The following is an 11674-nucleotide window of genomic DNA, read 5'->3' on the forward strand; positions in this document are numbered from 1 at the left end:
AGATATTCTCGAAACCGGATTCAGATGTTTAGCAAAATCGAATAAATTAGTCCTTGTCAAACAACCAAGCTGTCCACCAAATTTCATCCGAATCCATCCACGTTTTGAGATATCCTGCTCACAGAGAAACAGACAAGACAGACAGGGGTGAAAACAACTTCTGTCCACATTCAAACTAATCCTCGAATAGATCGAACACTATCAATGACTTATTCAAAACAGAACGAGCTGCAGCATGCCCACATTGTTGTTGCTGCTGCAATGTGCATGCCTGAGCCTCAAATCAATAGCTGAAGATATACATACAAAAGAGGGTTGGGGGGGGAGGGGGGAAGTTCCCATTAACATAAACATTGCTACAGACTATATATATATATATATATATATATATATATATATATATATATATATATATATATATATATATATATATATATATACATACATACATACATATAATATATAGTCTTGTGAGCTTGAAATGATGGGGTTTGTTTTTAAAATGGCGTACATACTAGAACAGGGAGAACAGTTGAGAATAACATGATAGTACAAGTAAACCACGAATAAATTGCTGAGTCATAACTAGTGTTGAAACGATGGTGAAAATTAGTGAAAAGAGATCTGTATTACAAACTCGATGTTGATCGTTAAACCCCCTACCCTCCCCCCAAATTTCCAGTTTTGCCTTCCTCAGAGTTTCCTTCTCTATCCATCCTGTCCACCCAACACATTCTTTCCTGCCCCCCCCCATTGTTTGTCCAAGTCTCCCTCGATTTTGTCCTTCAACTCCATTGTTGGTACGTTTCCCCCCCCCCACCCCCTCTCCACAGTTCCTTTGATCATGTTGCACCCTGATCCGATTAATGTATTAGCTCTTCCACAAACAGCCATGTACTGGCAACAACCAAGACAGGCTAATGAAGAATTTTAAAAAGGGGTGGAAGGGGGGAGGGGGAGCAATAATCTTGCTTCAAGTTCAGGTTAAAAAATAATAATAATAATAATAACTTTTTTTCTTACTTGACAATACAGTACAATATTATCATCTTCAGTTTCTCTTCACTTGACATCAGTGGTGCTCCTATACCCAAAGAGTACTTAATTTTGAATCGATACTCCTCAAACTGCCATTCTCAGTCACATTAGGAATGTTACATCAGACCATGTAAAAATCTGTGATCGTAATTATTTACGAATGCAAACTAAAATACGTCACACAGTTGATGACTCTTCATACGAAACCATACCAAACCATCCCAAGTTGTTAGAATTCTGACCAGAGCACAAATATTTACAACACACACACACACAAACACCGCACACACCTGAACAGCTCTTCCTGCAGCTGCTCGAGCCGTCGCTGAAGCTCGGGTTCTCGGCGTGCAGTGCCTCGGGTACTTGCAATTGAACAATCGGGCTGATTGAGCCTTTCTTTCAGCAAGTTGTTCTCTGCCAGCAGCACACCCCTGTCCTCTTCCACAGATGTCAGCTGTGCACAGGTTCAAGGCTCATTTTAGCATTAACATACAAGTAGAGGAAAGCCAATTAGTGGAGGGAGGGTGAGGGAGGATGGGTGAAGTGTTAACTATTCTCCTTGACAGTTGAGTGTTGAAGTAATTCACTTTTTCTTCACTGTTGAAGAAATAAATTTCATTTTTGAAACAATCACACACTGCTGACGTGATTAGATTTCAAGGGTGATGGAAACACCTGCCCAGGTCACCTTTGACGATGATACGAGCCTGGGTTTGAATCACTACCCGGTTATCAACTGTCATCCCGGCGTTTCACAGGCAGGATGATTCAGTACGCGTGCCGTCCCTCGGATGGACGTTAAACTGGGCAATCCATCTGCTGGCATTCGTTAGTGGACCTTAAATATCCCACGATCTCCTTCGTGAAGAGTAGGCGAAGTACTGCCGGCGCCCTGAACAAATTACAAATTCCTGCACTGCTGCTGTGAGAGGGATGGCAAATTACTCAGCATGACCTCAGGGCAAGAAACTGCTTTGGCACAACCAACACTCTGTATCACAGAGCGTGTTACATGGGATTGTAAAGCAGAGCGGATGTTCATGTTGGCAATGAAAGGAAGGTAGGGGGAGGGAGGCATCTATTTAATATGTACGTTTTGTTTTAAATAGAGCACAAATACAACTAATATTTCTTATAACCATCTTTCCAAAAATGTTATGTATAAATTATGGCACAAGATTATATATATATATATATATATATATATATATATATATATATATATATATATATATATATATATATATATATATATATATATATATATTATATATGGCGCATAAATTATACCACAAGAGGTATTGCACTTCCAAATTGGAAGCGTCATGACTGCACAATACTTTTTTTCACCAGTGCCAACAGAATCACATCATTAATACAAGGGCACTCGGTGGAGCGCATACCCCCATCACGTAATGCCTGATCCACGAAAACACATCGGACCCAATCCATTTTTGAAAGACGTTACATATTGTTTTGGCCAGATCTCTCAATGGTGAAGAATCAATTTAAATATTAGATAATTATCATATCCAGATTCAGATCTTCACCAAAGTCGAATCAATTCGGCCTTACCACACACCCAACCTGTCCACCAAGTTTTTTTCTGAATCCATGTACAACTTTTTGAGATATCATGCTATACATCATTTTTGGCCCCATATCTCAATGGTGAAGAATCACTTTTAATTCTAGTTGTTGTAACCGGATCTGGATCTTCACCAAAATCGAATCAGTTCGTCCTTGTCACACACCGAACCTGTCCAGGCAATTTCATCCAAATCCGTCGCCAACTTTTTGAGATATCGTGTTACATATTTTTGGCCCCATCTCTCAATGGTGAAGAATCGCTTAAAATTCTAGTCGTCGGAACCGGATCCGCATCTTCACCAAAATCGAATCAGTTCGTTCTTGTCACACACCGAACCTGCCCACAAAATTTCATCTGGATCAGTCTACAACTTTTTGAGATATCCTGCACACAAACAGACAAACAAGAAGACGACACCATGCAGAGCACGATACTTGCAAAATCCATAAAACAAATTTGACCTTGAAACATTTGGCTGGTTGAATTCAATGACCAAATATACAACTCCTCTTCAAATTTCAAGTCAATCAGATGAAAACTGAGGATTTTTGAAATCACAACAAAGTTGTTGACCTTTAACCTATGTTGACCTTTCTGTCAATGTTGACAGCAAAAATAATTGGCGAGTTGAATTCAGTAACGTGAAATATAAATCCTCTTCCAATTTCAAGTCAAGCGAATTAAAATTGAGGATTTTAGAAATACCACTTTAGTTGTTGACTTTTGGCCTATGCTGACCTTTTGATCTCAAAAACAATAGGCTTCTTCCTTATGTCAAACTCTACAATGTGGTGAAGTTTTGTGAAGATCGGTTGAAAATCGTGACCTGTCGGTGATTGACAGACAAACAGACAAACAAAATCGACTGACCAATATACTTGAAAGATCTTAGATTTTGCAAGTAACAAACAGACAAACCGACAGAGAGACGTGAAAACATAACCTCCTTCACCTTCGGTGGCGGAGGCAGTTAACCCTGACATTTTACCATTTAATTGCACAATAGATTTTGTGGTATTGAAAGGGTGTCAGTTTTAATTAAATAAAAAAAGTGACTGGTTCATTGCATCATGTGAAAATGTTTCGTCACATCTCGAAGCAAGCCCAATTGTCATTATCAATTATAGATGATATGCCACATGCAGGCCACAATATATATACATATATATATATATATATATATATATATATATATATATATATATATATATATATATATATATATATATATATATATTCGCACATGACTGTATACATCAAGCAGCCAACAGGAAGCAGCGTCCAAATAACATAGCACGGTTCGCACAGCCATGGAAGACCAAACTTCCATTTTTCCAGGCCAAAAAAAAAAAAAAAAAAAAAGTTGTTTTCCAGGACTTTTAATACAAATGTTGAAAGTAACAAGTGACATAGGAAAAAAACCACAAGCATAAGAACCATAATCATTTCATGTGCACCATGTTGCTGCTGGTTGCATCATTTTCTGGAGGTGCAGCCATGCCGCTGATGCAGTCAGTGCCCCTGGTACTCATTTCGCCGACCTCGGAAGGATGACAGGCCGAGTCAACCCCACCTGGTGTTTATTCAACGGCCGACAGGGGCTCAAACTCAGGACCCTAGGATCTTAAGCCAGCCACCCTAACAGTTAAGCAAACACCAGGCTCTCATGTAAGAATGAAAAAAACCTTGTTTCTTTTCTGTTATTCCATTGAACGTTTCAGTAATGCATGCGTACTGCACACAAAATATACCAGCTTCTTATGTTGCTCCACAGAGCCATTCCAAGTTGTACCTTTTGCAGCATTAATTACCAGCTTCTGTCACATGGACTAAACTGCAATAAATATTATCCTCATTTTTATTAACAAATTAGGCTCTCCACATACGAGGTGCAATTTTGGACATGCAGTAAACCTTCTTTAACGTGGGAGGAGAGGGGGGGCGGGTTTACGTTTCCCCTCACCTATAAACTCGCACATCATGTACTGAAGCGATTTACCAGAAAGACCCTCGCTCGTGGTGCAAGACCAGAACATTCACCACCCCCATGTGTTTTCTGCGCATTGCTTTACTCCGCGGCCACTGGACTCGCTATTCGGTCACGCCATCACGTCGGCCCAGTGACACCGCACATTCTCGCCTCGACCAAACGTACCCACAACCTCCACTTTGCGTCAAAGGCATCAAAGCTCCTAGAGTTTTTTTTGCACTTTGTTCGCCACGAGCAACAGTTTTCCTCTTGGGAGTCATCTTACTATAATTCACCGTCTGTCCGTCTGTTCCCAGGTACCGCAAAAACGGCTGAACCGATCACAACCATTTTTGGGTGTGTAATCCTGGGACTCTTTGGAATAAAATAGGCATAAATATAATAACATGACCCGCTTGACGGCTCCCGTAGGAAGCGGTGCTTCTCGTGGTTAAAACCAACCAAGGGCAATAATGACCGAAAACAAACGAATTGGGAATGCAGTGTTGACAGAGATGTGTGGTGGTCATATGGCAGCTTAGCTGCCGGGGTGGCTCTCATTTCTTGAAGCGCGACTGTGTCGCTGATGCAGTGCCCCTCTACATGTACACTCACTGGAACTGGTACTCATTTTGCCGACTTCCGAAGGATGACAGGCTGAGTCAACCTCCTGGTGTATTAATTCAGCGGCTGACGGGGCTTGAACCCAGGACCCTAGGATCCCAAGCCGCCGCCCTAACCACTGAGCCAACACCAGGCTTGACAGAGATAGGTACAGTACAGTACTGTACACAGTTCAGTTACCACCCGTTGTAGCAGCACCACCGATTTAGAATTAATTATATATGTAAAGTTCAAACCTAAAAGTCGCGGCAGGGATCCTCAAATATTTTTAGACTGAATAGATCAACACCAGAGTCCATTGACATATAATTAGGGCCAGATAGAATAGAATAACATTCGAGGGGATTAACTCAGGAATAATTAGCAGCTAAATTAGCACCATGTGATCAATCAATTGACAGGGGATTAGGATTAGCTCTGCTGTCTGGACTGATCGACTGAGAAACCATTCTCAGCAGCATTAATGGTAAATGATTCTCAGCAGCAATGCAGCTTTAATTGTAAATTCCCTGGGAGAGGTTAAAAATGGGAATGCTCTCTTAAAGAGACCAGAATTGATAATTCCGATGGGGCAGGAGTGAGGGGAGGGGTGGGGGGGGTCGAGCAGATTGTTTCCATTTGTGCAACTTTCTCGATTTTCAAGAACTTTCAAGGAATTTGACACATCTTCGAGGACTTTCCAACACTGGAAAACGTTTTTTCATTTTTCCAGGAATTTCAAGGAGTTCCAAGGTTGGTGCGAACCCTGATAGTTCAGTTTGGTACATAAACCTGAAACAATCATGTACTTTCTTTAATACCAATGAGGAAAAGGCTAAAAGATTTCAAGCCGACACTGTGAGGAACAGCATAGCAGCTTGAGCTGCATTTTGACATTGGGCATTTACTGAGCTTAAATTGCATTTGAATATCTGCCTTTCTGGATACATTTCAGAAACCTTGATAACAGTATAATGGTTGTCCAAACAGGATGGATGATGCTCAGCGACCACAAACTGTTGGTTTGAACCCTTGCAGCATGTATTGGTGTGGCATAACAGTTGAGATGGATCCTTTTTTCTTTTTCTGTCTCGAGTGAAACGGGATTTGTATAAAATTTATACAATTACAGAATCTCTTTTTAAAAAATAAAAATAAATCAATAAATAAAAAAGCTTGCCAGGGGGCTAGAAAAAGTAATAAAACAAAAAAAATTCATTTTGCAAATGAAAATAATAAATAAATAAAAACATCTGCAACCTTGGTCACACGTGCATACCTGCAATTTGACGTCTTGGCATTGTCGCAGTGCCTCGTCCCGTGCTTGCAGTGCTTCTCCCAGATCATTTAGTGCTTGCTGAAGCTGCAAACACGGCACAGAGGATAAACGATTGCCAGATCGGGAAAAGTATATCAAATGTCTATTCAAAACAGAACACTTACAAATGTTTTCAACAAAACACTGAACTCCAGATTAAACGATGGAAAAAATAAAATACTTTCATGAAATGTGTATTTTTGCAAGCATTCTCAGCTTTATTATCAATTACCTGTGCTTCTATATCCCTTAGAGGCTCAGCTGTTGTCACATCCACATCTCGCATCATAAGCTAAAAAAAATTTAAACAAATAAATCAAAAAATAAAACAAACAAATGCAGGTCTTGCTTTTAAAAATAAAATTTGTAAAACCAAAAATTCTAAAATGAGTAATCCACAAAACTCAAAATCTTTCATTTTATGTCCCTACCTTCTGGATGGCTGCCATCACCACGTGCTGTATCGATTCTTCCAATGTCATGATGGTCTGAATGTGTTCTAGGCAGGAAAAAAAAATTTAATGGAATACTACTTATTGCTTCCCTCTACGAGTCAATGCACTGGCACGCCAGCTTTCTCATGAATGCTGTGGAATGCAAAACACCAAATTTTTTTTTTTTTTTTAAACACTGGCATCACCCCACAAGAAAAAAAACAAAAAAAAAACAGCAGAATCACACTGGTTAGTGGCCTTTAAGCCTGTTGTTGGCTGAACAGTTAAGATGATTGGTTTAAGATATGAGGGTTTTGAGTTAGAGCCAGTCATGGCATTGACACACCACCAGGTGGGTTGACAGCCTGTCATTCTAGTCAAGTCAAATTAGGCCAAATAAGGCATTAACCCACCACAAATCGCAATAGTAACCAGTCCTATATTATTTGACAGAAAAGTAAATTGAATAACATAACAAAAGTTTCGGTGAATCAAAGTCTGGGAAGACTGTCAAATTTGCATAAATCCAAGATGGCCACCACAAAAATCTTGAAACCATATCGCTTCATACAATTGTTTCCTCATCAGTCTGTAGGTGTTGCAATAATGACAAGACTGGTATATGAGGTAACTAAATATTAATTTGTATTGCATATGAATCCAAATTGAAATATTTTTATTTGTAACTATGAAACAAATCCAAGATGGCCACCATTAAAAGGGCTTTTGTAGTTATTTTGATGTAAATATGACATAAATTGGTCCTGAACATTTCTATGGAGTCATTCACAAGGTAAAACACCCCAGTCCATATCTCTGACTATTTTTTACCAGTAATGTTATGTTAAATAGAATATTGTGGGGGATTTACAGCCATTCAGAAACACAAAAACGTGCGACATGGGTAGTAGATGCTGTAATCAGTAATAGTGAGAAACAACATATAAATATCTATACATTTATCAACAACCAAATGTTGTGGAAGCTTCATTTTGGTGTCACATTTTGTTTTACAATCAAGGAAACGTTTAGAATCAACCTAATGGTCATTAATAAAATCCAGTATTGCTATTGTTAGGAAAGATTACTTGTCATAATGGGGACAATAGGTCATGATGTCCAGCTAGAGATGACATTACATATGGATTGAGGTTGAGAGTGTATGGAAGTTTTATGAGAGAATGAGAAAGACAAAAAAAAGATATCATATAATAAAGTTTAATGTAGAAACATTATTTTGCATATGCATGTCAAACAAGGTAAGTTCAATCACCTGATACAGAATGAACTCAAAAGTTTGAATAAGCTACCAATGTCAATCATTATCGCCTTATATTGAAATTATAACTGACCTTTGACATATTTAATAATTTGTTTGGTTCACAATGGATTATTGCCAAAAATTGAATTTGGAATATACCTGTATCACATATAGAATATATTTAAATGATTCATCCACACATCTGACCGAAGATATGAATGAGGAAGCTCAAGTTCAAATACATAATCGTAAAAATGAGAAAAGACATGGTTCTACTTGAATCAATAGTCTTATTTGTTGCTCATTCATTCATCAACATCGTCATCTTCGATCTGTGACATATTTGTACACACGCCTCGGCAGTGGTGTTACAGTAGCCATGATGCCCATCCCATGGAAAGTATTATGTCCATCGATGGTGTGGAGGTTATGATCAACGTTATCTGCAATGTATTGTATAAAGTTGTCACTTGATATGTTAGGAATATCTGTGCCTTCCTTCACAGCTGCACTACGTTCAAATTTGGAGACCTCACTATAGCTGCACGTGAATTCATGTTTGTGAAGAGTATATATGAGGAACTTTGCGTCAAAGTGGTGATGTAGTTGAACTCCAAGCCCAAGCTGCAGAGGAGCGAGTAAGACACGGCGCCAAGTGGCCTGCACCATGGATTGTCCAATTGAGGCCATCTTCCTGTCGCTGTCAACACCAGTGAATATGTCACCAAGAAATAATTGAAGGGACTTTGGTAAGAATGTACAAGCCATTTCTACCGAATCCATTTCTGCGCATGTGGGATACATGTCAGACTGTTGTTGAATCATCTTTATGTCATTCTTCAAGAGTTTGGCAGCAGTCTTTAATTATGTTGTCCTTTTCTTGTTGAGGGTTTGCTGCCTTTGGTTGAGAATGGAAATCCTGAAGAATACTTGTCGCATTGCTCCACATTGTGACCACGTTTGGTTTCCCATTGATCTCTGCGATGATGACTATCTCCGAACTTCTTCTGTATTTGGTCTTTCATGTAAGTGTGACCATATGGTGGAACGTTGGAGTCTGAAAGGAACTCTGCCATATTGTCGATAAGATCTTTTATGGTGGTCTGTTCATCATCATCGTGTTCAAAGTTATGCATTGCATTTTTAAATGCTTCAGCTTGCATGACATGATGAGGTCTTCCCCGTTTCATACGTTTCACAGATGTATTATCATGTTGTTGAAATTTTTACAGGAATATCTTTGTTAACCTCCACCATCGAAGATGGATGGAGATTACTGTTTTTACCCCTTTCTGTTTGTTTGTTTGTTTGTGAACAGTATTACGGAAAAACTCCCCGACAGATTGACAAAACTTGGTGGGGGGGGGTTAGGTCTGGTCCAAGGATCATGCCATTAGATTTTGGACTTGGTCCAAAATCCAATATGGCCGCTATGGCGGGGAATTTAAAAAAATATTTGAATTTTATTTTTTTGCATTTCTACATGTTTTAAGTGATTTCCAACCCCCCCCAAAAAAAAAAATTGTTAGAGAAAAAAATTTCTGCAACATTTTTTAACAAAATTTTGATTTTTTTTTTTCTGCATTTCTACATGTTTTAAGTGATTTCCAACCCCCCCCCCAAAAAAAAAATTGTTAGAGAAAAAAAAATTGCAAATTGTTTTTCCACAAAATTGATTTTTTTTTGCATTTCTACATGTTATGTGATTTCCAAAAAAAAAACATGCCAAAATTATAATTGCGGCTGATTTTGGAACTTCAGGTGAATATACCCACGTAAAATCAATTTGTCTCAAGGAATCTAGTTATGACGAATGAATTGAGAATGTAAAAGTTAAAAGTAAAAGGGAAAGTTGCAAACTATAACTCTGTGAGCACTGTTGACGTCAAATTGAATGAATAAGATATCAGGTTCACTTGAGTGACCGAGCAGTATTGGCGCGGAGGTTTTGCACTCTACCGAGTGCTCCCCCTCTAGTTAGTTCTGAAATTATTGCTGCACGTCTTGTGATATACGGCATCCGCAGCATGTAAATCATGGACAGCTTTGATTCTCCCCTGGACTGTTTTCGCCCATTCATCATTTCTTTTGTCACATACTTGTAGAACACTCTCCTGGAAATCTAATGTTCTGATGGGTATGGGTTTCAAATCGGGATTCCTGCCTTCTCAGGGATCACTCTGGCCACAAAAGAGGCAGTGACTGGCATAATCAAATAAACCCACCGATGATCGCAAAGATGGTTTGTCATTGGATGAAGGAAGATCACCAAGTCTCTTACGGTTGCATTGCTCTATGTAATGAAGGTTTGTATAAACCTGGCGACAGTTCTGGTGGACATGTTGTCCAGGTAGAGCATTAATGTTGCTCAATGAAAATGTTGCTGTTGCTCTGTCTGTTGCTCCAGGTAGAGCATTAATATTACTGTGTCTGCCTGTACTTGCTCTATTGATGCCATTACAACCCTTTGCAGTGAGTTGGGAGCTTGGTTGATCTGAAGATATGGATTTCTGGCATACAACACAACTCAGCTCTTCATACATCATGACTCACCCTGGAAATAGAGAGGGTTCACAATAATACAATGAATACATGCCTTATCTAGTACATAGCACTGATGGATCACATACATATATCAATCCATTAGCTATGTTAGCCCTGTTAACATTGCTGGAGCAACTGACATGCGGGGCCACATGCATAGGATCGTCGCATCAAAGTTTCATATTCGTCATAACCCAATATCCATTTTTATACGTACACCATTAACAATATCATGCTTAAAAGTGATTTACCTATATTTATGATTTTGTATGATGTATTTATCTGAATAGAGCAACAGATATCCTGTGTAGGCATATGCATCATCATGTTATGACCAGTGTAATTTAATGACAAATGAATATTTCATTATTCATCGATCATACTCTATTTTACAATTTTTCACTTATAATTTAGCCATTTTTATTGATAAAATTAATTATTTTTTTTGCAGATTTCCAAAATTCCATGTATACAGTGCCCCAGCTATGCACTGGCCTTCTATTTGTGATACCACCAACAATAGTCAGTTATCACCACGATAATAGCTTAAATAATGGCTGAAACTTCGATTAAACGGGTTTCTGGCGACCATTTTGAATTTATGCAAATTAGACACTGTTCCCATCTGTTAATTCAATTACATTTTGGATATGTTATTTCAGACATATTTCTGAGTTGAATAGTGTTGGAATCATTACTATTGCAATTTGTGACGGGTTATTTCCTAATTTGACTGGACCATCCTTCCAAGGTGAGTAAAATAAGTACCAGTTTACTGGACATGGGATGCTGCATCAGCAGCATGGCTGTGCTCCCAGCAATGAAAAGCCAGCAGCCATGGGCTGCCTATGCAATAACTCAAGAAAATAAGCTTTATTTTAAACCGGTATATTCAAATTTACAATATCAATATAAT

General features: G+C 38.7%; 1 protein-coding gene across 1 annotated transcript in view; it reads right to left on the reverse strand.

Annotated features, from left to right (window-relative positions):
- LOC147032950 (protein Hook homolog 3-like) overlaps positions 1-11674 on the reverse strand; it is an 87619-nt gene that overhangs the window by 48510 nt on the left and 27435 nt on the right. The window contains exons 6-9 of the mRNA XM_085871018.1: positions 6951-7018; positions 6752-6811; positions 6481-6564; positions 1329-1492 (exon numbers count right to left, since the gene is read on the reverse strand). Coding sequence (XP_085727144.1) covers positions 1329-1492; positions 6481-6564; positions 6752-6811; positions 6951-7018 — 376 coding nt within the window. The remainder of the gene's footprint in view (positions 1-1328; positions 1493-6480; positions 6565-6751; positions 6812-6950; positions 7019-11674) is intronic.

The sequence above is a fragment of the Eptatretus burgeri genome, chromosome 2 (assembly GCF_056783735.1).
Source record: "Eptatretus burgeri isolate ZD-2024b chromosome 2, Ebu_testis_v1, whole genome shotgun sequence".
NCBI lineage: Eukaryota > Metazoa > Chordata > Myxini > Myxiniformes > Myxinidae > Eptatretus > Eptatretus burgeri.